Consider the following 25648-nt stretch of genomic DNA (forward strand, 5'->3'; position numbering starts at 1 on the left):
GGACTGAGGTGTCATTGTCCTATGTACAATGTTTATTGCATCTTGTATCTTCTTCAATAAATGTCTCCATTTTTCATAGTGAGTGGCTGGATACTTTCCGGACAGACCTTGTAATAGGGGTCATGGGAACACCTTTCCGCTATTCAGAACTGGACATAATACTAAGCTTTCACATAGTCTTATGCTCTACTAATTTTTAAAATGTAACTTAAGGAATTGTTGGCTGTGTACCCTCCCATTTTTTATATACTAATAGTAATATTCATATGGAATGCAGTCAAATCAAACCTGACTTTTGGAACACATTACTAACATTCCATTGGACTAGTTTTAAATGCATTCAGTGCTGACAACAAGGGAGGTAGCAGGATGTGCAACAGAGAAGGCCTGACTTCAGGAGGGCTGGGTTCAAACTTCACTCCACCACTTGCTGCTCTGTGATCCTGGGCTAGTCATTTTAACCTCTTGGAGTCTGTTTTCTTTTTTTCTCTCCCTCCCTCCCTCCCTCTTCCTTCCTTCCTTTTTTAAGACTTAATCTTTCTAGAAAGAGGGGAAAAGAGAGAGAAAGAGAAGGAGAGAAACAGATTGGTTGCCTCTCATATGCCCCCAACCAGGGGCCTGGCCTACAACCCAGGCATGTGCCCTGACTGGGAATCAAACCGGCAAATTTTCAGTCTGTAGGCTGGCACTCAATCCACTGAGCCACACCAGCCGGAGCTTGGAGCCTGTTTTCAAATCTCTAAAATGGGTTTAAGCATAACTACTTTATAGGGTTATATAAACTCTACATTTGGATACCATTGATATATTGAAATCAATGTTTAATGAATTAGAATTTGAGTATTAGTTTCTTCATTTGCCAAATGAGGGGATTGGATAAGAAGATTTTTTTGGTTTTTTAGAGTTCTAATATCCTGGTTCTATATCAGCATTTTCCAAATTGTGCCACATAAAACCCCAGTTATCTGAACTATGAGGTATTGTTAGGAATAAAAGGGCCCTTCTGGTTTTATTAAGAGGTGTATTTTCCTATGCTAGTCTAGGCACACATGACTAGCCCAAAATTATACAGATAATGGCAGAGCCAGAACTAGAAATTACTTCTCTGGCTCTTTGTTCTGTGGTCTGGCCACTTGGGAAAGGCCACAGAATGATCAGATTGCAGACTGAGCAAATCCTACTTCTGCACTAACAACTCTTTGAAAAGTGACCAATGACTTCCTAATTGCTAAATCTAAGACCTAGCCTCGTTCCTCAGCCACCTCTACTTCTGCAGAAGCTGTGCCTACTGACTCACCACACGCAGGCACCTGGTCTACCATGGCTCTTCATTAAAACCCACAGGAATCCCCCACTCTGTTATCTCCCTGCCCAGGCTCCTTTTCCTCTTCCTGTCCATTCTGTATATGTTTTGCTTCCATTCCAGCAGGATATCCTGGCAACAATTCGAACACAGCTTGTTCAAAAGCAAATTCACACCCTTCCCCCACTACAGCCATGCCTCCTCTTGAGTCCTCTATTTCTGCAAATGCATCAACCATGCTCTAAAACATCCAGGTCTGAAATTTAGGAGTAAGTTTTTTTTTCCCCCTTCTTCTTTTTTTCTCTCTGGTACTTTCAGATGTTACGTCCTTTAGATCCACAAACTTTCCCATGCCATGATCTTCTTTGCACATTAACAGACTTCACAGACTTGATTGAATTTCTTGTACTTCTACTGGGATAAACCAATAGTTCCCTAACTGATCTACTCCAAGCTATCCTACACAGTTGTCAAGCACAGCCCAAAGATGCCCATCACATTCCATAACCCCCATGACACACAAATACATAATAAAAGTGTTGCCCTGTTTTCTGCAAGAAGAATCCTGTTTTCATCACCTGTTTCAACTGTCAGTACTCATTGGGCATGATCTGTGCTTCCATGTAAAAGGGACTGCAACCTCTTCCAGGTGGCCTCAGCCTGGTCACCTTCAGCCCTCACCTGGGGCCATTCTCCATCCTAGGAATGCTTTCTCCTCCCAAGCTCCCCTCAGTTCATGACAGCCACTCCCTGCAGTAGCCTTCCAGACTACCTTGGGCCAGATGTGATTTCTCCTACCTCTGAGCCCTCCTAGCTCTGAATTGACACTTTCAGTAGTCCTTCTTACGTAATGTTTTTACTGTATACACTCCTAGTTCAGGGAGTGTACGTGTCTTGTTTGCTTGTGCATAACAGGTGTTCCAAATGTGTTTAATTCTGATGGACAGAATTAAAAGAGAAAATAGATTCCTTCCTGGAAAACACAGACCAGAAGCATCCACACCCACTGGCCTAACAACTCTTGCCTTAGCAAACAAGTTGGTCAAACAATGCCTGTCAGGCCTGGAAAAGAGGACTGAACTGGACTCCAGCCTGGTGAATACTGGCTAGTTGCACAGAACCACAGAATTTTGTTTTGTAACTTCTCCTGTTACAGTTAATTGTGAAGATAATGCAGAGAACTCCTGTATATACTGTACCTCGATTCCTCTGATGTTAATATTAGGGTCCCTTTATCGAAATTAAGAAGTTAAAATTAAGAAATTAACATTAGCTGAACCACAGACTTTATTACAATTTCCCTAGTTTTTCTCCCGATATCCTTTTGCTGCTCCAGCAGCCAACCCAGGATACCACATTGCATTTAGTGCGCTGTAACTGTTAAGGCTCAAAATTAATAGAAAAAAGAAAAGTCAAGAGAAGAGGAAAGAGAGGCAGAAACAGTCTTGCAAACCCATTCCTTATACTTTCAACGTCGGACGGGGCCACTGAACTGGCATTAGGGGGAAAGGAGCCAGTTTGCCAGCTCAGCCACAACCTGCGGAGTTCCCGCGGACGTGCGCTGCCTCGACCGTGGCTCCCCCTCTGCCCCACGCTCGCGGTTCCACCTGCGGGCTCCGCCCTGCTCCCCAAGCCCCTTCGCGAGGTAGGGTTAGGGAATCACGACTCCCTCTGGACGATCGCGACCCCCGCCCTCGCACCCCCATCAGCGCGCTCACCCGGCGCCAAGCCGCCACGTCTCGAGGGCCGCTGTGTCCTTCAGCCACGTGACCGCGCGGCGCAGCCCCGAAGGGGAAGGCGCCGCGGGGCTGGACCCCTGCATTTCCCGCTGTGCTCTTCCGAGAACACTACGAGAGGTGAGCTCGGTCCAGCTCCAAAGCCCGCGCTTTCCCCTCTGCGGGCAACCGAATGCACAGAACAGGACCGTGTGTGCTTTGATAAAGGTAGCATTAGACTGTTCAAAAAGTTTCTACAAGTCCGGTAAGGGAAGGGTGGAGCAGACCTTGAATTGTAGGCAGCTCAGCCCCTAGGAAGCGGCGAGGACATTGCAGCCCTGGGGCCCAAAGCCTGGCACTGGGAAGGAACAGAGAGGTGGCCGGCCTTGAGGGCCTAGCAAGTGGCTTCTCTGGTCCATCTTTTCCTGAGGGTTTCCTGAAATGGACCCTGCCTTTCCAAACCTCACCAAAACGTCTTAGGCCATCAGATTGATTGCCTTGGTGAAATGATTTTGGTATTATATATCCTAATACCCAATGTCGGTGTAAAAAATGTCCAAACCTATAGAATTTTTATGAGTTTATGTGAGCCAAACTGATTACAGTTGTCCAGAACAAAATCTCAAGGGAATGAGAAAATGCTCCAGAGAATGGCAGTTTTTGCAGCTTAGTTTGTACATTAAATTAGAATAAAAGGAGCATAAGGATGGTTACATGAAGTCCATTGGTGGTAGAGTAAGGGGGTAGGAGAAAGAAAATCTGGGAAATTCCTGGGATTGGATAAGAAAAGCAAAATAGAGAAACACATGTTTCTTTTACATTGTTGGATATGAAACTGGAAAAGCCAGTGTTCATGCTGCCTGTCACCTACCACCCAATAAGCAGAGACAGGGATTGAATCTTTATGGATGCTTTGTGACCTGAGAAGACAGTGGGTTTGTACCCTAACAGACTATTTTACATTCCATTTTCAACCAACCCTTTTTTATAAGGAAGAAAAGTGTGGGTAAGGGGTTTGGAATTCAGGGGAAAAGTTATAATCAGATAAAAAGGTGCAGCATTCTTTAATCTGTGAAAAAAAAAGGAAAAAAAAGAATCCAAAAAATGAGGATAGTATAAACAGCCTCTGGGACAACTTCAAGAAGTCCAACATTCACTTCATAGGGGTGCCAGAGAAGAGAAAGAGCAAGAAATTGGAAATCTATCTTTAAAAAATAGTGAAAAAAGTTCCCTAATTTGGTGAAGGAAATAGACATACAAGTCCAGAAAACAAGAAAGTCCCAGGTATGATGGATGCAGAGGCCCACTCCAAGGTACGTCATAATTAAAAGGCCAAAAGTTAAAGAGAGACTCTTACAGTAGCAAGAGAAAAGAGGTTGGTTACCAGATGGTAAGGAGGAGGGGGAGAATGGGTGAAGAGGTGAGGGGATTAAGAAGTGCAAATAGGTAGTTACCCAATAGCCATGGGGATGTGAAGGACAGTACAGGAAGTGGAGTAGCCAAAGACCTCACACACATGACCCATGGACATGAACAATGGTGAGGAGATCGCCTGAGGGAGTAGGGGGCACTGAATGGAGAGGGACAAGTGGGGGGGGGGGGAAATCAGGACAATTGTAATAGCATAATCAATAAAAAATATATAATTTAAAAAAACTTGGTTGGATTTATAGATTACTCTGGATTGGAAATAAACAAATAAACCCTTTCCTGTCAGTGGCCAGTTTCTTTTGGTCTTCGTCTTCTCCAGATCCAACCCACATTTTTCTTAATCAGCTGCTTTTCAAAAGCAAACATACCTAGACACATGGAAAACTAGATAGAACCAAGGCTCTAAAATTTCTCCTGATAATAGAACAAGATCAATGTTATGTGCTTATTAGGTGCTTAGGGATTCAAAATTATCATAGATTAATATATTTATAATTGTAAAGTCAGTTGTGTATTATCTCATTTAGTATGATAAACATTTAATAGCTTTGCAAGCCAAAAATAATTTTGAATATGACATAATTTTGAATATGATAAAAACCAATGGGTTGTCCACTTTAAAATGGCCAGTTTTATGATATGTGAGCTATATCTTAATTTTTAAAAAAGGATGGGGGGTGTGTAGATTCTGAGACAGTATAATCTCCAAATATATTAAGTGAAAAGATGCAGAATAGTATACATGGTATGCTAGCATAGGCTTAAGAAAATATGTAACACACACACTATGCAGACATAAAATACCTGAAAAGAAATCTAGGAAACAGTATTTCCTAAAGGGAGGGAATGTGTGGTAGCTGAAGAACAGGGGTGGCCTTAGAAGGGAAACTTACCTTTCCAGTATAACCTTTTGTACATCTTGAATTTTATACAGAGTGTATTACCACTGTCCCCACCCTTTTTTAGAGAAAATGGAAACTCTGATGTTTTTTCTGGAGACTTCAGCTCTAAGAGATCATGTTCATTTTCTTCTGTAATAAACTTAAGAGATATCCATCCACACATTTGTTCAAATTTATTTATTCTTTAGCAACTGAAGCATTAAATGATGACAGTTTTTATTCTCTTTAATATCATTATATTCATTATACTTGAGACTGTTTAGCTTTCTCACAGAAAAAAGAAACCCAAACATAAAGCTTTATACTATTCACCTACTAGTTCTGCAGCCTGATTTTAATAAGAAGTTTTACTGATAATTGGACAATTTATATGATGTGGGCAGAGAAATAATAAGAGTGATTCTAAAGTGGCCAGACTTGTAAGTCAAGAGCTCTGCGCTTTGGTCCACTGCTCAACCCACTTCAGTATCTCATTGATATTATTCTCTAGATCTTCTGGTTTATCGCTGCGCAGCTGATGCACTATTTCCATCTTGTAGGATGCTAATGCTTCTTCATAAAGAACTTGAAAAATTTCACACTGAATATTATTTGTCATTTTCTTCTCATTGTAACCCCTAGAAGGCAGAGAGAAGATAAGCAAACAAATTGGAGTTTTAGGAAACATGCCAGAAACTGGAGACTGTGGAATACACAAAAAATCAGGCAAAAATACTTCTTGTGTTCTCTTTACCTATAGAAATAGACTAAGACCTATAAATGAGGGGCTTGACAAGAGGGTTAAACCAAGGATCAATGTTTAGGCTTGTCTGAAATTTTTCCTCCTGACATTTTTGTCAGGCACTGTTAGTGAACATACCTACCTATCTCCAGCCAGATTTGGAGCTATGAGATAAAATCAGAAGTCTATATAGTTATAGTCCTAGATTTTCAAAAGAATTAGAGAAGTTGTGATATAAACAGATAAAACATGTAGATGGAATATAATAAAATGAAATGCATATGATTAAAATAATATACACTAATTGGGTACTTGATCACATACATGTATCTCTACCAATTCCGAACATTGAAAAAAATAAGCTTAAGTAATCTTTAGGTAGATATGTAAATTAGCCAACCAATTAGCTAGTGAAAAATATAAAAAAAATTCTGTCCCAGTTGGGTAGCTCAGTCGATTTACAGCATTGTCCCAATACACCAAGGTTGCAGGTTCAATCCCCAGTCAGGGCACATAGAAGAAGCAACCAGTGAATGCATAAATAAATGGAACAACAATTTGATCTCTCTCTCTCTCTCAAATCAATAAACATATCCTCGGGTGAGGATAAAAAAATCAAAATTAAATGAAATTACTTAAAAAATTATTAATTTTATGAAAAGACAACCTATAGAATGGGAGAAAATGTTTGCAAATCATATATCTGATAAATAATACATGGTCCATGCAATGAAACTTTATTTGGCAATAAAAAAATGAATGAAGTGAAGTACTTGTGCATGCTGATAACCCACATTAACTTTGAAAACATCACACCAAGTGAAAAAAGCCAGACACAAAAGGCTACATATTGTGTGATTTAATTTATATGAAATGTCCAGAATAGGCAAATTTACAGAGATAGACAGTGAAGTAAATTACTGGTTGCCTAGGGCTGGGACAGTGACTGCTAATGGGTATGGATTTTCTTGGTGGGGGCGGGGGGCAGTTATGAACATTTTTGAAAACTAGTAGTAGTAATGGATGCACACTTCTGCGAATACACTAAAAATCACTGAATTATAAACTTCAGATGAGTGAATTGTACGGTATGTGAATTTATCATAATACAGCTGTTTTTTAAAAAGCAGTTACTTTATTATAACTTTTTCAATGGCTACAAATAAAAAAGAGTATCTCTCATCATTTTTTCAAACCTTAGTCTTTGGCTATTTACAAAAAACAGTAATTTTTTTTTTTTTTGCCCTGGCTGGTGTGACTCAGTGGATTGAGCACTGGCCTGTGAACAAAAGGGTTGCTGGTTGGATTCCCAGTCAGGGCACATGCCTGGGTTGTAGGCCAGGTCCCCAGTAGAGGGCAAGTGAGAGACAACCACACATTGATGTTTCTCTCCCTCCCTTCCCCTCTGTCTAAAAGTAAAATAAATAAAATCTTTTAAAACAAAACAAAAAAAAACCAGTAATTTTTAAATAGAATTAAAAAAATTATCTTGTCTGGGGAAAAAAGCCTATGTATTATATGGTTCTTTATTACTTCTCTGTTCAAATACATTTAATGGCTTTTCACTGCCCAGAGAAAAATGATGAAAGTTTCAGGTCTTGTTCCAACCTAACCTTCCCTGTATGTCTGCTACTGTACTCCTCTGTGCAAGAATTTTGCAAGTGTCCAATCCAATGGTAGTTAGAGCTGATTTGGTGAGAACCACAAATTTTGAATCTGACCTTAGGCTAATTTCTGGAGTTTTCTTTCTTGAGACTACCCTTTAAATTCCTCTTAGCACCCCCATCTTCCCACAGCTTGAATCAAAAGGCAGTGGAAAAATGTTTCCTCAGAAATGTATGTTTTTTGGTTATTCTGAAGTGTGACACTCTCTTGGAGGCACTAACTCAAGTATATTTTAAAGACTGTGAAATGTTGATTTATCTTGTTAGTTTTTCATAAGCTTTCCCATTCCTCTTATAAGCATAATTTGGGTAATCATGTTCACTCAATAGCAAACACTATGTTATTGGCTTGGCTGCTTTCCTAGCAAGGTTTTACTTTAAGGAAAAAGCTTATTAAATAGGGTTGTTCTATAGTACATTTTACTTAAACTCTCAGTTGAGATATTTATTTACACCATTATACAAATGCCTGTGTCATACAAAATGCATCTTTTTCTAAAAAGATTCAGAATGTCAGTACTGTGCAGATTTGGTTCTTAAGCAGAGACCAAATAAAGTCGTCAACAATGGCCAACTTCTGAGTGTGAAAACAAGTTCATATGATACTTTAAGAATTCAATGTATGTCCTTTCTTACCTTGCTTCAAGTCTTTTGTACAATACAGTGTTATCTGTTTGCAGCACAAAAACTCTATGAAACCAGCGTTCAGGAAAGAAATTACAGCCATGATAATCAACAATAACTCCACCTTCACTCATTTGGTTTTCTAACTCATCCACTACCTATTAGAAAGGTGGAGAGAAGAAAAAGATGAATGATTCTTAAAAAAATGTCAACTTTCCTATTAAACTTTTTAGAATTTATACTTTATTTAAAAACTTGCACTTACTCTATCTTCATCTAAAATGGGACAATCATACTCTTCATCATAGCCATCATATAACTGCCCTGAAAAAGATATAATTGGCGTGTCATTAAAGTAGTATTTTCAAAGTAACTTTCAGTAATAGTCAATTAATTCTAGGCTTTAGGAAGGGAAATAAATCATCAATGACTCTCTTAGAGACAAGGGAGGGCACTAACACAATAGGTGTCACATGGATACAGTGAACAATGCTAATAAATTAGAATTTTGTCTAGAGGGAAGCTTGGATGGCCACATATCTGAAACTGTTTTAGCTATCAAAATGGAAACCAACAAAAGAATTAGCAATAGCTAATTTCTAAATTTGTGGACAACTAGAAGAGAACAGTATTACTGTTGGTGACCTACAGATTAGTGGGAAGAGGTGACACATGGATAGAAACACTCACAGACACATTAACAGAAGGTTGTTTCAAACTCATTAGACAAAGGATATGAAACTTATTAAAAGTAACAAGTTCTCAATTCTAGCAATGAACCCTCTTGTCCACTGAGGTCACATCTTCACAGGGTGTGGGGAAGGAGAGTCAGTATCAAGATGCTCCCGAACAGCATCTTTATTTCTAGATTACCAACTTCTCCATAATCAAAGGATGATTGCCCTATTTTATAAGGCAAAACAAGAATGATGGGCAGTTCTCCTGGCTGTTGTGGCTCAGTGGATAGAGTGCCAGCCTGTGTACCAAAATGTCGCTGGTTAGATTCCCAGTCAGGGCACATGACTGGGTTGTGGGCCAGGTAGGTCCCCAGTAGGGGGCATGTGAGATGCAACCACACATTGATGTTTTTCTCCCTCTCTTTCTCCCTCCCTTCCCCTCTGTCTAAAATAAATAAATAAAATCTTAAAAAAGAATGACGGACAGTTCTAAATAAGGCAGATTTAAATCTAACATAAGCCCTGGCTGGGTAGCCCAGTTGGTTAGAGCTGTCTCCATACAACAAGATTGAGGGTTTGCCTCCTAGCCAGGGCACATACAAGTATCAACCAATGAACACATCAATAAATGGAACAACAAATTGATGTTTCCTTCCCTCTAAAATCAATAAATAAAAATTAAAAGAAAAAGAAAGAAGCCCTAGCCAGTGTGTCTCAGTTGGCTGGGCATGGTCCCACAAACAAAAGGCTGCAGTTTTGATTCCTAGTCAGGGCCCATGTCATTCGGGGTGCTTACAAGCAACAACTGATCCATGATTCTCTCTCTCTCTTTCTCCCTCCCCTCCCCTTTCTCTATAAATAAATACATAAAATCTTTAAAAAATAAAATAACTAATTAAAATGTTAAACCTCTGTTCAATGAAAAATAACCTACAGAAAAAGAAAAATAAGACTGGGAGAAATATTTTGTAGTAGGACAAACGACTGAAATGTAGATTGTATAAAGACCATAAAAATCAAGATAAAAATAAGTAGCTTAACAAAGAGTAAGAACGCATACAGGATGGAAAAGATAGTAAACATACCTGAAAAACATTTACTTTCCCAGCTGCTAACGGGGTGCAAAGTGAGCCTTTATATGCCTGTTATGCTAATTAGATATGTACATCGATAGTAAATCAACTCTGGACATGTATTTTAAAAATAATTTTTAAAAAGTTTTTTAAGAAAAATATACCCATTCAGATTTCCTCTGTCATTTAATTTCTAATCAGAAAAAGATTGTGGTGATTAAAAATGTTCAACAAAAGGGAAAGTTAAATCTTGATATAACAACTTGATGAAATACTATATAATTAAATAAAGTTTAGGTAGTCTGCCCCAGCTGGTATGGCTCAGTTCATGGGAGTGTCATCCCATAACCAAAAGGCTGCGGACTTGATATCTGGTCAGAGAACATACCTAGGTTGTAGATTCAACTATGGGTCTGGGTATGTGCAGGAGGCAACAAATTGATGCTTCTCTCTCGCATTGATATCTCTCTCCCTTTCTCTCTCTCTAAAAGCAAGGGAAAAGCCCTTGCTGGTGTGGCTCAGTGGCCTGGGCACCGACCTGCCAACTGAAGGGTTGCTGGCTCGATTCCCAGTTAGGGCGCATGCCTGAGTTGCCGCATGTTTATTTCATTAAAAAAAAATAATAATAGCAAGGGAAAAAATTTCCTCGAGTAAGGATAAAAACAAAATTATTTTTTAAAAGATTTTATTTCTTTTAGAGAGAGAAGAAGGGAGGGAGAAAGGGAGAGAAATGTCAGTGTGTGGCTGCCTCTCATGTACCCCCTTCTGGGGACCTGGCCTGCACCCCAGGTATGTGCCTTGACTGGGAATTGAACTAGCAACTCTTTTGTTTGTAGGGTGGCACTTGAGCCACTGAGTCATACCAGTCAGAACAACAAAGTTAAAGAAAGAAACCTATATAATTTTATTAACCAATGTCACCTCAATAAATTCAATTAAAAGTCATTTTGATTTGTAAAAAGATCTGGAAGGAAGCAAATCTCCAGCAGCATGAATACCACATCAAAGCTACAGCAGAATTTTGGGTTAATGATGATTATAACCTGTACTATAGGAAATGGGGAGTCATGAATGGATTCTAAACTGTATTCTAAATTTCAAAAATAAGCAGAAAAATTTATACTACTATAGAAAAGTTTCAAGCAGAGATCAAATTTATAGTTGTCTATACATAGAATCTTCATCTAGCAAACATGAAAAGGCTTGTTTTGATTAAATTCCCAAAGCTTAAAAAATTATTCAATTTTCTAAATAAAGTTTTATAACTTACTTAAAGATGTATTACTTGCAAGAAAAAATACTAATTGTGCAGCTAGAGTTGAAAGGCTATGTTCTTACCTTAAAAGATCTTCCTAGCTGTCATTTGTCAAGCTATAAAATCATGTTTACTTTAACTACCATCCTATAATTTATACACTATGTGAAAGGTGTTTATTGATGATATCGGGATGCTAGTTATCTATTTTGATACTATTGCCAATATTTAAGACATCTCCAGATAGCTTCCTTTTGGAAACATATTTACCTCAATCCAAGAAACTTATTAAATACAAGATGTTAATTGGTTTAGAAGGATAGAGTGTTTTGATACTTGGCCTTTTATGTAGGGAAAAGAGCAATTCTGCTTAGAGAAGTTAACACCAAAGATGTGACATTTGAGTTGGGCTTTTTAAAGAGTTGTTTGTAAGGCAGGTAAGGGCATCTACATGTAAGGAAATGACATGTAAAAAGATGTGGAGGTGGAAAATTCCTGTGTGATGAGAAACAGTAGTACACTGTGGGCAGACTGAAGGGGACATAGTGGATAGTGGCTGCGGGTAAGGCTGAGGGTAGACAGGTGAGTTCATAATCTCCTATACTTCATTAAGGAGGATGGATGACCTTTATCAGTAAAAAGCAAGTCATATTATTCCCACTCCTCATTGTTTAAGAAATTTACTTATTAATTTGAAAGAGAAATATTGATTTATTGTTCCACTTATTTATGCATTCATTGGTTGGTTCTTATATGTGCCCTGACTAGACATCAAACCTGCAACCCAGGCACATAGGGATGATGCTCTAACCAACTGAGCTACTCAGGGTCCCATTCTCTGTTTTTTAAAGGACATCATGGTGTAGAGGAAGGTAAGAGATACTGAAGGAGATTCAGCACCAACGGTCTTAAGAATGGATTAGGGGTACCATAGGAACACATCAATTGTTTTAGGAACAGGATAGTAGTCTACAGGGATTTTTCAAACTATCAAGATTTAAAGGCCGAACGATCCGTGTAGTGTTTGTATATGTGGGGGATAGGAAACAGGAATGGGCAAAGAGAGTCGGATAACTTCAGAGCATGTGATTTTTAAACATGCTAATTTGGAAATGTCTGGGTACTATCCAGATGGCTACCTTTAGGTGTGTAGAAATCAGGCTGTTAGTTACAAACTTAAAGAGTCATCGGTAAAAGGGAGTGGCCAGTCCTGAGTGAATGAGATTACTAGAAAGAGAATTACAAGATGCCTGCGGTGAAATCATGACGGAAAGAAATATACACGGTGGGAGGAGAGGATCAGATGCAAAGATTGGGAGAGAACAGTGTTGCAGAGCAAACAGTGAGTTGTTTCAAAGGCTTGCAGTGGAAGAAAAAGATGGAACACAAAAGAGAGCAAGGATGGCAAACTTCTGGAAAGGGCAAGACAATAAATATTTCAGGCTTTGTAAGTCAATCTTCAGCTAGTGGATCCTATAAAAACAGCAGCAGTTTGCCCATTGCTAGGTTAGAAACAGATCAAGATTACAAGCGTTGAGGGCTCCGCTATGCTTTACAACTTCTATTTGGAATGGATCCAACGTCAGTATAATATTACTTTGGACCCACAGAGGCTAGGAACCTTGAGGCTTCAGACTGAAAAAATGGTGGCAGGAAAATTAAGGATGCTGGTGAACGTAATTAAATTATTGCATATTGGAAAGGATATCAAGTGAGGAGGAATCTGAGAGACTAGAATAGGGATTGTTGGGAACCGCCCTGCCTGGTTTCAGAAGCTGTAACCCCCATGGCTAAGGCTGAGTGAGAGACCTTGCGATCATAAGCCACTAGGGAGACAAAGCTTATCTCTCCGGCAGGGCGCCACCGCTGCCCCCCTTTTCACCCTGCTTTGTCTCCATTGGATGACCTGTTAGCCAGCCAAAGACAGGTAAGATTCCTCAAGGGAGGGATGACCTAAGGCAGGCATGGTCACAAAGGGACCCTCAAGGAAGGACTTGGGGGGCTACAGAAAAAGGGGGCGATGGACCCTCTTTTTCTTATCCCTTGGGGACCCCTCATCTTTGACCTAGCTTGAGTCCTCATTCTGTCTGCAAGAAGTCTCCTAATCTCTTGACTGCCTTACTTCCCCCACCTGACTTAAGCCTGAAACAATGCGGAAGGGCAGTGCAGAACTGGGCAGGAATGGACAGTTCCCTGGGGTGATCTGGCCTAAGAAAGAATGCATAAAATCCTGTGAAACCTGCTTTTCTAAGAATGTCCTGTTTTCTGATAAGGGTCCAAGCATGAAATGAGTTTGTTTCCCAAAGTTTATAGCTAAAGCTAACTGACCCTGACTCAGAATAAGCCCTCATGGTTCCTTGTATGTTATCTATTATTTGAGGCTTACTGCCTGACAATGATTGATGAGTTTTACCTGTATTCCTGTGCAAACTGAACCCAATAAAAGCTCATGAGGAAAAGGTTCCTGGCCCTTCTCCTTTGAGAGATTGACCCCCTTTCCTTCCCAAGCAGATGTCTTGGTAGACTTATTCTCATCCGCAGCAGAAAGTGGGGCCCTGCGGGCAAAGGTCCCCAAGGGATAAGAAAAACATTCTTAGTTACACAGTGGTTAGGACTCCTGATAGTTTTGTTAACCTTAATTTCCCAACTAATTTTCCTGCCTGGGTTCCAAGTGACATAAGGATCTTTTAAAAATACAGTTGGCACTTACTGTATTTTTACTGTATTAGGGGGACTAACCTCCCACAAACTCAAAAATCTATGTATAACTAGTCAGCCCTCCACATAAACAGATTCCCAACCATGGAGTTGAACTGCGCATGTGAATCAAAAAATTCATGTATAGAGGGACCCGTGCAATTCAAACCCATGCTGTTCAAGGGTCAACTGTAATACAGCAATTAAATGATTATTAGGATGGCTACAGACACCCATTTAGACATTTGTTTAAAGCCAGTTTTGTTTTTTTCTTTGAAGTCTCCTTTTATAGCAGAGCTTCTTAATCTCAACTACTACTAACATTTTGAGCTTGATAATTGTTATAGGAGTGGAAGGTGTGAACTGTGGGATGTTCAGAATCACTACCCTCTACACATCAGATGTCACTAGCAATTCCCCAAACCCCAGTTGTGACTACCAAAAATGTCCCCTGAAGGGCATAATCACCCCCACCTGAGAATCACTACTTTATAGATGACTATACGGTTTTCCTTATATATATCACCATTTGAAATAAATGATGAGGCTGGATGTCTCAGAATATTTTTTAATGAGATTCTCAGATATAGTCAAGTGGCGTTAAGAAAAAATCTGGTACTTTATGAGAAGTACCTCACCCAACACCACATCAAGTCAGACCAGACATCTTTTATGTGGCATTATATGAGGAAAACATACTTCTCCTTTAAGGATTAAATTTCATGTCATCAGTAAAATGGTTAAGACTAGACACACAACTGGCTAAAATGGTGTGAATACAAGTAGGAGAGGACCCAATGGTTCTAGCATTACTGTTCTTCGCAATGCTATTCATGTAGATTATATAGCAACTTCATTAAGTTTAGATACATTCAACTGAGTAGGTGAGATTAGAACTGGATGACTGAAAATGACTATTGTAACTCTGAAATCACTTGCCAGATACTGTAAAGTTCAACAGGCAAAGAAACAAAACCAGATTTCATGTAAGTATAAAATGAAGACTTTCTAGCTATGTACAACAGCAAATAATGAACTGAGTTTTATGAACTATAATTTAAATGCCACACCTGGGTTAAAAATAAAAGCATGGGAGTGACTTATTATCAAGAATATGGCAAGTTGCCCTGGCTGGTATAGCTCAGTGGACTGAGTGTGGGCCTGCGAATCAAAGAGTCGCCAGTTCAATTCCCAGTCAGGGCACATGCCTGGGTTTCGGGCCAGGTACACAGTGGGAAAGATGCATGAGAGGCAACCACACATTGATGTTTCTTTCCCTCTTTCTCCCTCCCTTCCCTTCTCTCTTAATAAAGTATATATGTGTGTGTGTGTGTGTGTGTGTGTGTGTGTGTGTGTGTGTACATATATGGCAAACAAAAATGCAGAGAACTGGCCTGCAAAAGGGATACTGAAAATTTTTCTCATTTATTTGAGACAAAGGGAAGGAGGGAGGAACATCAATTTATTGTTCATTTATTAATTCATTGGTTGATTCTTGTATGTTCCCTGACTGGGGACTGAACCCTCAACCTTGGCATATTGGGACGACACTAACCAAGTAAGTTACCTGGCCAGGGCTAAAAATTTTCAAGTGGGGAGATACTGGGAGACACATTAGGGTTCATAAATATAACCAAAGGGATATAAAAATGGGACCTAGGAAGAACACGGGCAGTTCAAGAAGATAAATCCAAACAGATGAGAATTCACTATGAGTGAAAGTCCTGATCCACTATTCCCTCCAAAAAGGAAACATGATTATAATTAGTAGTTTGAGAGAACAACCCTAAAGAATGACATACACAAGAGATCACCCTATGATTTACACATCTGAAGATATTAGAGATGACACTCCAGTGGTGAATAGATTGCAACAATTGAAGTTGTTACAACTATTATTTCTGTTGGTGACCAGGGGTAAAATAGCTTCTAAAATGTAATTGCCAAAGTACGAACAATCAAATTAAGGAATAGCAACTTTATTTCTTACACTTAAAGGCTGATGAAAAACCATTAGGAATTCTATTGAAGAAAATACAGTATCTCAATTAAAAACTATAACTGTATTTACTCATTAAGTACTATTTAAGTTTTCTAAAACACAACTTGAAAACACCCAGCATGCGTATTTAATCTTAGTACAGCAGATTCAAGATCAAATATACATGTTACATGCATCAAAGCTAGATTACAAATTATCATAGTCATCATCATCATCATCATCATCGTCATCGTCGTCACGTTTTCGTTTCAATGCATTTGATGATTCACTGGCAGTATTTTGTGATGACACCATGTTAGTGGTAATAAGAATGTTTTTGGACCCAATTAACGACGGATTAATCAGAACATTCTGAACTGCTGATGTTGCAGGAATTGATGCTTTTACAGCTGGGGACTGCGAAGTGGGCATCTGTACCGTAAACCTTTGCCCTGTGAGGGACATCGGAGTCCCTACTTTAGTTGAAACTGACATGGTTTGTGGGGTTGGTGTGCCAAGTGTGGGAGTACTTGGTCTGCTAGTAACTGAACCAACACTTAACCGCGGAACTGTTATTCTTCCTGCAGAAGTAGCTGCCTTTTTTTGTAAAGACTTAAGTCTATAGTTTGGAGCAGTCAAACAATATCTATCAGGTGGCAATCTAGGGCCTGAATATGGCTTGATCAATGGCAAAGGGGTCTGATTTCTTTGCCTTGCAATATCTAATAAAAAATCTCTTGGGGGAGGAGAGGTGAAAGACTGGTCAGCACGGCACTGGATTGCCAGTCGCACATCATCTGCATCAACAGTAGCTTTTTTAGCATGGCTTGAATAAATTTTCGCATCATCTAGAATTGTGGTCACATATCGGAAGGCAAACTCCAACATCTGATTTATAACTCTTGGTTCATATTCTGTAATCCCCATATCCTTCAGGATTTGTGCCATCATCTGTGCATCTTTCGGCATGCTCTTGGGAGAAGCCATCTTGCCAGACTCCATGATATCCGGTGATCAGACTTTAGATTATTTAAAAAAAATATGTACATTAGATCAAACCTGAAATAGTTACTTTAGCAGCAACTGTCAGGAACTTAAATTTTTTTTAAATGTTACATTTTTAAAAATATTCCAACTTAAAAAAATATGTTAAATGTTTTTAATTTTAATGAGGCATACTTAAAGTTCCCTTTACTTAAATTTATTGAGTTTCTACCCTGTACTATAGAATATAAACAGATGACGACACAGTAAGAGAATGATACAGACTAGGGGAAAACAGGGTAAAATAAGTAAAAACATGTATCTTTTTAGAATACATGCAATTTCATGCAGACATGCAACTATTAAATTAATTTAGGAAAATATCATAAGATAATCATGTCCTACTACCTGAGTTCAGAATACTCTCTCCTTTCAGTGAGATCAATATAATCAGTTCCGTAGACAGACTTAGCCTCACCTGAACCTTTACGTGTTCACCCATCTCAAAACATTCTCCCTCTTCCTCATATCAATTTTACCTAAGTCCAATCAATCTCTTCATGAAAACCTTCCCAATTATTATTATCCACAGGAATTGCTAGCCAATCGGGGGGCAATGTAATAGTCAAAATAACTAGGACACAGCTTTAGGCACTTAATACTGTGGTACCTTGGTACTCGTTGTTACCGGTAATTTGTTCTGGAACTTAGGACGAGTGCCAAAAATGACGAGTACCAAATGACAAAGCATTTTCTCTTGCAGGCTGGCACTGTGACGCACAACTTCTAGCAAGTGCAACAAGTCTCGAGCAGGCACCAAGTGCTGAAACATTTTTTTCTGATCAGAATGCAATGAGTACAGGGTCTGATGACTTCTGAAGCCAACAATACTGAGGTATGACTGTACTTTCTATTTTTTGGGTCCCCAACACAGCATAAATTCCTTAATGGCAATCTTCTTCTGTTTTTGTACCCTCTCACAGTATAGTACTAATACTCCATTATCTCTCTCTCTCTCTCTTTTTAAAAACACCAAAAGGTCCCTTACCTTCTCGAGCTAAATCAGCCACACTAATGTATTTAAGTTCTGATCTTGCTGCAAGTTCTTTGCCCAGTGTTGTTTTTCCGACCCCTGGTGTACCTGTAAGATAAGCCACAGAAAATACTGTTCATGAAATACTTATTAGAATTTAGCCACCTACCTGACCTTAATATTTTTAAACAACTGAAAAGTTTCTTAATTAGCGACACTATTGGAATTAACATATCCAAAGCCTGTTGGATGCCAGACTCTCACCCCGTGTATCTGATTCTGCCAGAAGTGGGGCTTGGGCAATTGTGATACCAATTCAGAGACCTCTTGCCACCACTATGGAGATTCCCAGAGTAAAACTAGCTATCACAAATAAATTATTATTATCTTTTAAAAATTATGAAATTGTTCATGGAAAAAATTAAGCAATATGAAAAACAAATCTCATTTCCTCTAAGGAGTCCCTACAGTCTTCCTTATAAGTAAGATTCTTGAAGTCTTATGCATATGTGTTTGTGTATTCACACATATGTAGGTCCCACAGCATACCATGTATGTTTATGTACCGATATATAATGTGCACATATACATATGTATACACACTGTACATTCCCTTGTACATAAATGGCACACTGTTACAGAACAGTAGTACTACACACTGTTCTTCACTTTCCCTTTTTAATATCTACTGGGTTTCAAGATAATCAAATACATAATTTTCAGCTGTTCAAGTTTAATGCCACTGAATAAAACTCAATCATCACAACCCAAGATAACAAGAATAAATCAAATCTCTATAAGACAATAATATCCACCTGGAGTTTCCGTACAATTCACCATGTTTGAATCCTGGACACACCATGTTTTCAATAAAATGCTCACATACACATTTTTGACAATATGTCTTAATATTAAAAACGAAGATATTGACTGCCCCAATCAATTTCTATGTTGTACAATTTCCCCTTAAGGAATCTTAAAGGCTAAATGTTAATTTGTTGAGATTAATTTGCAGCTCTCAGACACAAACAAAAATTGTGTGCAGCCAACAACCTTACTTTTTTTTAAATAGAAATGGTATTTAGCTTTTTATAAATATAGCTTGTTTTCTTAACGATAAAAACTTCAGAGCTCCCCCCCCCCCCCAACAGCGTCTCCGTTATGCAGCATTTTAGTATTCCTCACATATACCAGGCTCCTCCGAGTATGGATCAAAAGAGCCAGGAGGGCCCTCACGGGAACTTCAGATCTCCGTACGAGAAACGACCGGGTGTACTCAGGAAATAGATTTTTCTTCTTAGAAGAAAAAAAAAGTCTCTGATGCTAACTCAACAAACAGACATAGCAAATTAATCACCATACGCCACAAACACTCGAACTCTTATCGAAAGCTGACTCTCAGATACAAAGGAAAAATGAAAGACCGCCCACTAAGGCCTAAAAACTAGGCATCCACCAGGAACGGACCTACTAATGTGACCTCTCTGAAAGCCGAAGACAACCCAGCCAAATAAAAAACGGTCAACATCCACCAAACAAAAACCAGTTTTAGAGAGATCAGTCAGCCTGCCAGAAACGGGAGCTGGGCAGGTTTACCCCTCTCCACCTCGCCGAGCAGCCTCCGCCAGCAGCACACAGGTTCCGCAGCTCGGCCCCTCCCCGCGCCGCGGTCACGAGGGCCGGGTCTGGGGACCTGACAACTGCCAGGCCACGCGGCCCTCGACTAGCCTTGGAACAAAACGCTGGGCGCTCCCGACCCGACCCACGGCCCAGCCCCTCCCCGTCGCGCGCGCCCTAACCGGTGAGAAGGATGTTCGGAAGCGACATGGTCCTCACCGCGATGGCTCTGCAAACCTTGGCGCAAGGGCTCTAAACACAACCGGAAGGAGCCGGATGGGGCGGGCGGCGGCAGGCGCCTTTGACTCCGAGGGCCCTGCGCCGCGCTCCCGACCCGTCTCCGCTTTCCAGCCACCAAGCCTTGGTTACCCGGCCTACTATGACGTACTTTCACTGCAGGGCCCGAGGCAGGGAAATGGAGGGGAAACCAAGATTCGAGTCAGGCAATGCGCTGGATGCCTAAGTCACCCTTTCGTTTGGCTGCCCCCGCCCTTCGGGTTCTGTCGCTGAAGCGCCGACGAGCTGTGGAAAGTCCCCGGTGGGTGGGACTTTGGGGCTGCTCGGCGCTAAGCCCAGGTAGGGCCGGGTGGCCGCCCTTCCACCGGGAGCAGAGCCTGTGCTCTTCCGCTCCTCTCCGCCCACGAGGGCATGCAGCTCCGGGCAAGTAAGGCCACAGCGATTGCGGCTGTGGTGTCTGTATCTGTCCGAGTGACGCGAGTCCGTTTCTGCGTTCACGCCTTCCTGGAATCTCGTTGCTCCTCCTCCCCACCTGCCCTTGTCATTTGGAAATGAGAAGGGTGGGGGCGCAGACCGGTGGCCTGGAGCTGGGGCTCGCCAGCCTATCTAGGCTGTTCGCTGATTAGCTGCTGCCTTACGTTGCACCACTGTCTGAGCTTATTAGACCTTGTGCAGTGTGTAGGGTGGTGTGGGTCTGCTAGAAATATTCTCGAAGTTCTCTTCTACCTCTGACGTCTCATTTCAGGAACGTGGCATCATCAGGGGCAGTTACCTGCTTTTTAAAGGAGGTAATTGTCATCATTGTCAAAGAATGATTTGGAGTCCTTACCGTAACAACAGCCTGCGTCTTTCATTTTGACCTGCCAGCTACATTTACTCAAATAGGTGTTTTTTTCCCACCTATGTACCTCTTTGAAACTCCAAAACAAAGACTTCTTTCATCGTGAACGATTTGTATGTGTATGATTTATTTTCTAGTGTATGGAAGTATTTACACGTTATGTGTGCCTGCAAGCTGTAAGAGTCCAATGTACCTTCCGATTTATAAGTTTATAGACCATTCCCTCTGACTAACTTAAAATTGGTGAATTTACTGGTTTGTATAAATACTGAAGAATTTTAAAAGTCAGAAAACAGTGCTGTCAAAAATGTCCTAATGTGTTTAAATAAGGAAACCAATTATAGGAAAAATTTACAGTAAGATTTAAAGTCTTTGTCCAAAGTGAGTGATAAATTTGAATTCATTGTGTAGAGGTTTTTTTTTTAAAAAATTGGCAATGAAAAGCTTCACCTGATTTAAAACGAGGGAATTTTAATTTTCTGTATAAAAACGGCACAAATAATATTGTCTAATTTTTCTTAATAACAAAAGGTAGGTGCAAAATACGTGTTTTTTCTGTTTTCTCTAATTATCGAGTTCATATAAAATATAGCACCATGAATAAGATTATTTGACATGGGTTATGGTCATTAAAATATTTATTTTAGCATTTTGATACTTGCATCTATGTTTATTATGTTCTTTCTCACTGGTCTTAAGCATTAGCATTATGCTGTTGATTATATCATATATATTAATTGCTATCCTCACAGTTTTTCTTAAAAAATTTTTTTGTATTGATTTGAGAGAAACATCGATTTGTTTGTTGTTCCACTTAGTTGTGCATTTATTGGTTGATACTTGTATATACTCTTATGGGAGATCAGACTCACAACCTTGGCTATCAGGGTGATGCTCTCACCCACTGGGCTACCTGGCCCAAGTTTCAGTTTTTTCTTAATTGAGAATTGTCTTCTTTTTGTTTCTTAGGTGAATTATACTTTAATATACTACAGGTTGTATGCTATGGATGGAAACTATTGAAGTTTATAATGTCAAAAGCTTTTCTTAGACGAAAGGTATCTTCCACAAAGGTATGATACACTAACATGATCATATAATTGCCCAAAAAGATTTACATTTTTGTACGTGTTCTTAATGATTTCTTACTGCTATCGGTGTAATGGTATCCAATATCTGTTGTAATTAGTGATCTTAAAAGTCTCATAATATGTTGTTAAACAACTGTACACTGAAAGCACAACCTTAATTTTGAAAAAATCTTTACAATCCTAGTCACAAAGAAAAAACTGAACACTCTAGAATTGAAGAGCAGTAGAAGAAAAGAAATGTATGAATTGTAGTGGTGTTAAACTTTAACAACAAGCCCTGCCTCTTAGAAGTCATAAGGTTCAGTGAACTAGTTCTCAGCAAGGTTAGAAGGCAAAATAGAATGAAGGTCAGACAGATTCATACTCAGATTCAAAGAGCTGCTTTCCTAGTGGTTGATATGATTTAAATTTTTTTTAAATTTATTTTTTAGAATTTATTTATTTTTAGAGAATGGGGAAGGGAAGGAGAAAGAGAAATATCAGTGTATGGTTGCCTCTTGTGCACCCCTTGCTGAGAACCTGGCCTGCAATCCAGGCATGTGCCCTGACTGGGAATCAAACCACGACCCTTTGGTTCACAGGCCTGCATTCAGTCCACTGAGCTATACCCACCAGGCCTAAAATTTATTTTTTAGAGAGAGGTGAAGGGAGGAAGAAAGAGAGTAAGAGAGAAACATCTATCAGTTGCCTCCTGCACACCCCCAACTGGGGACCTGGCAGGCATGTGCCCTGACTGGGAATCCAACCAGTGACCTTTCTGTTCTCGGGGGTGCTCAGTCCACTGAGCCACACCAGCCAGGGCTGCTTTATCTTTGATTTTAAGTAAATGATTTAACTTTGCTGTTTCTCTCTCTCTCTTTTCAGTAAATGGGAGTCCACATTTATGTCAGAAATAAAGCCATAAAATCTGTATGTAACATGTCAATCAGAATTGCTATCAAAGGATTACTATAACATAATTTGTATGTACTCTTAAAAATAGAAGAAAGGGACCAAAATTGTAGTAATAGTGACAGTCTTTTGAAAAGGAGGAGATGAATCAGGTATATGACTGAAATTTTTTCCCAGAGGTTTCATTTCTTCATCCACGACTGATAACATTTCTAATTCTCTGTCCTTAAAAGAGTAATGAATATAATCAAGACATAATTACAAATTATTCATAGTATCAAGAATCTTAAATTATATCCTCTCAAAGTCTTAAAGCTAATAGGAATTGTTTTGATGTATGAAATGTAATGTGTTGAACTGGTAAAGGTGGAAGTATTACTCTTCTCACTGTTGTACATGGTTAAAGTAATATTTCTCTATTTTGTTTTGCTTTTTTTGATAGGTACTTTAAATATTTATGTTTCAGTCCTACATGAGTTTTAAAATAATCAGACTACTCTTTATCCTGGGAAGATTACATTAATAAAAACAATTAAATTTGTATTCTATATTCCTTTATATGGTATTCATCATTACCATGGTCACTTAGACAAATATGCATTTGAACTTACTATAAAGTACAAAAATAACATACATACGGAATCAGTTTTCTTTTTTTTTATTCTCACCCAAGAATACATTTTTTTAATTGATTTTTAGAGAGCCAACATCTTGGCTTACAACAGTGAGCCAACATCTATGGGTTGCCTCCCATACGTGCCCCAACTGGGGATCGAACCCACATCCTGTTCAGTGTATGGAACAATGCTCCAACTAACTCAGCCACCTGGCCAAGGCTGGAATCAGTTGTATTTAAAGACGTAACTTTTGAGATTTTTATTTTAAATATTACAAATATACATTTTTTTAACAGAGTAGTTAAATCATATAGGGAATAGATGCAAAAAATGTAATAGTATTTATGTGACTTTTTTTTCAGGTAACAGATTGGGTAGACCCATCATTTGACGATTTTTCAGAGAATACAAGCATCTCTGCTATTACTGCCACATCATTAAGTGTGAATAACTCAAGCTATAGAAGAAAGAGTGTACCTTCCACATTAGAAAGTAGCACATTTCCAACCAGGAAAAGAGGAACACTGTCTTCCTCAGAACAGATATATGCTCTAGAAAACTCAAAAAAAAATCTGTCTGAAAATGAACCATGGGTGGATAAATACAAGCCAGAAACTCAGGTACTAAGTAGCATACAAACGTAATTTTATTTCAGGAAGGAGAAGGATGTGCATTTTCGGGTTATTCATAAAATCTTGCTAAATGAGTTGGAAAAAACAATAATTTCAGGGTTTTTATTTTATATCCCAAGGCTCAGAGTGTTCTCAGCAATTATTCTGAAGTGGTACCATTGGTTGTCTTAGATTAAACTTAATACGAATGATCTGTTTATTTTATCTATTTATTTATTGCTAAATGTAATACTCCTTCCTATTTATTCCATTCCCAAAATATATTACAGTATTTTTTAAAATTTTATAATCCAAACCTGCTCAAATTTTCAAATAATGGCATCAGTTCTTAAGTGTAATCAACCTTTTTTATCATGCTAATTGTTTGCTAGTTTTAAAATGTTTAGTTTAGTTTAATCTGCACTGATATGCCAAAAACCCTTGAGTTAAAATGTTTTATTTTAAACTTGAAATTTTTAGCATGAACTTGCCGTGCACAAAAAGAAAATTGAAGAAGTTGAAACATGGTTAAAAGCTGAAGTCTTAGAGAGGCAAACAAAACAGGTAAATAAAAAACATATTTTAAACATTTAACACTAAATATTTCTGTCTTATCAGTGGTTATAAGAAGTTAAACTTTTATGAAGATTTTATCCAAATAAATCCACGTCACTAGCCATGGAAATTCTTCTGATCTTACTGCTTCTGGCCACACTAAAAGATTCTGAGACTTTGAGTTTTCCCTGTACTTTTATATTTCTTTTTCACTCTTATGTCCTGTCACTAACGTAAAGCACAGTAAGCCAGTTCAGGCGCTAGTATATCTCAACACTGAAGTAAGCAGGCAAGTTACATATTAGTTTTTATACTAAATATAGCCTAAAACAGTCATTATTCATCTATGTTGATGTTTTTTGTTTCACTTCCTAATACCACAGTTATTCTCAGCCCTCAAGCTAGAATATTCTTCTCTTTTTTTAAATTTTTCTAATTTTGAGATTCTTCCAACATAAACATAGAATGGTAAACTAATATAGGTACTCAAGTTGAACAGTTTTATAAGAATACTTTATAAGTCATGGTGTGTATTTTATATTGCATCATATCAGGAAATATGTCTAGTTCTGCTGTTTTTGACGTGAAGTTTGATCACTAGATTAAGGAAGTGTTAGTCAAAAATCTTCATTATAGAGCAGTTTTCTGTTGCAGCTGGTACATAATCTGTGGGGAGGTACTTTGGCAACAGGTAAGTATCCAGCGCCCCAGCAGTCTTTCGCCTAAGTACTTTAGCATCCATTTTCTGTCTGTCTTCTAACTGTTTTCACACTAAACCAAAGGGTTAGATCCAAAAGCTAGACATGATTCAAAAGAGCACCTGTTGCCATTGGAGGCAACTGAAACACTGTTTCATCTCAATGTTGAAAAATTAAAGGGAATGATTTTTTTTTAAAGATTTTATTTATTTATTTTTACAGAGAGGGGAAGGGAGAGAGAAGAAGAGAGAGAGAAACATCATCAATATGTGGTTGCCTCTCGCATGCCCCCTTGGGGACCTGGCCCGCAACCCAGGCATGCTCTCTGACTGGGAATTGAACCAGTGATCTCTTGGTTCACAGACTCATGCTCAGTCCACTGAGCTACACCAACCAGGGCAGGCATGATTTTTTAAAATCAGATTTACTG

At 39.0% G+C, this 25648-nt stretch overlaps 3 protein-coding genes across 15 annotated transcripts in view; 1 reads left to right on the plus strand and 2 right to left on the minus strand.

Annotated features, from left to right (window-relative positions):
* Positions 1 to 5509: 5509 nt before the first annotated feature.
* AK6 (adenylate kinase 6) lies at positions 5510 to 20182 on the minus strand. 3 transcript variants are annotated; one of them, XR_004901942.1, is made up of 5 exons: positions 20066 to 20182; positions 18076 to 18168; positions 8626 to 8684; positions 8373 to 8518; positions 5510 to 5968 (listed from the first exon to the last, which is right to left on the minus strand). XR_004901942.1 is itself a non-coding variant. In XM_028505533.2 (5 exons), the coding sequence occupies exons 1-5, from the start codon at positions 19885 to 19887 to the stop codon at positions 5776 to 5778; spliced, it is 519 nt and encodes a 172-aa protein (XP_028361334.1). In that variant the 5' UTR covers positions 19888 to 20021; the 3' UTR covers positions 5510 to 5775. The 3 variants fall into 3 exon arrangements, 2 of the variants coding, with proteins under 2 accessions (XP_028361334.1, XP_035876267.1); XM_028505533.2 differs by lacking the exon at positions 20066 to 20182 and adding an exon at positions 19860 to 20021; XM_036020374.1 differs by lacking the exon at positions 20066 to 20182 and adding an exon at positions 19528 to 19607.
* TAF9 (TATA-box binding protein associated factor 9) lies at positions 16021 to 19707 on the minus strand. Of its 5 annotated transcripts, none has more exons than XM_036020370.1 (3): positions 19593 to 19707; positions 18076 to 18168; positions 16021 to 17062 (listed from the first exon to the last, which is right to left on the minus strand). In XM_036020370.1, the coding sequence occupies exon 3, from the start codon at positions 17043 to 17045 to the stop codon at positions 16251 to 16253; it is 795 nt and encodes a 264-aa protein (XP_035876263.1). In that variant the 5' UTR covers positions 17046 to 17062; positions 18076 to 18168; positions 19593 to 19707; the 3' UTR covers positions 16021 to 16250. The 5 variants fall into 5 exon arrangements, with proteins under 5 accessions (XP_035876263.1, XP_028361333.1, XP_035876266.1 ...); XM_028505532.2 differs by having other exon boundaries at positions 19528 to 19705; XM_036020373.1 differs by having other exon boundaries at positions 19657 to 19686.
* The window catches only part of RAD17 (RAD17 checkpoint clamp loader component), a 30498-nt gene continuing 24666 nt past the window's right edge, over positions 19817 to 25648 (plus strand). For 4 of the 7 annotated variants that reach the window (XM_036020360.1, XM_036020362.1, XM_036020364.1 and 1 more), the window contains exons 1-4: positions 20226 to 20341; positions 21725 to 21828; positions 23717 to 23974; positions 24446 to 24529. In XM_036020360.1, coding sequence (XP_035876253.1) covers positions 20326 to 20341; positions 21725 to 21828; positions 23717 to 23974; positions 24446 to 24529 — 462 coding nt within the window. In that variant the 5' untranslated portion in view covers positions 20226 to 20325. Of the gene's footprint in view, positions 19862 to 20225; positions 20703 to 21724; positions 21829 to 23716; positions 23975 to 24445; positions 24530 to 25648 lie in introns of those variants that run through there. The other 3 variants (XM_036020361.1, XM_028505518.2, XM_036020366.1) reach the window with 3 other exon arrangements.

Source organism: Phyllostomus discolor, chromosome 3 (genome assembly GCF_004126475.2).
Source record: "Phyllostomus discolor isolate MPI-MPIP mPhyDis1 chromosome 3, mPhyDis1.pri.v3, whole genome shotgun sequence".
NCBI lineage: Eukaryota > Metazoa > Chordata > Mammalia > Chiroptera > Phyllostomidae > Phyllostomus > Phyllostomus discolor.

Bases quoted from the DNA above. Each gene is read 5' to 3' on its own strand.
- TAF9 (XM_036020370.1), bottom strand. From the start codon at position 17,045: ATGGAGTCTGGCAAGATGGCTTCTCCCAAGAGCATGCCGAAAGATGCA.
- AK6 (XM_036020374.1), bottom strand. From the start codon at position 19,588: ATGTTGACCGTTTTTTATTTGGCTGGGTTGTCTTCGGCTTTCAGAGAG. The intron at 18,169-19,527 runs GTCCGTTCCTGG...CTTATCTTACAG, and splicing joins CAGAGAGGTCACATTAGTAG to GTACACCAGGGGTCGGAAAA. The intron at 5,969-8,372 runs GTAAGAAAGGAC...TCTGCCTTCTAG, and splicing joins TACAAAAGACTTGAAGCAAG to GGGTTACAATGAGAAGAAAA.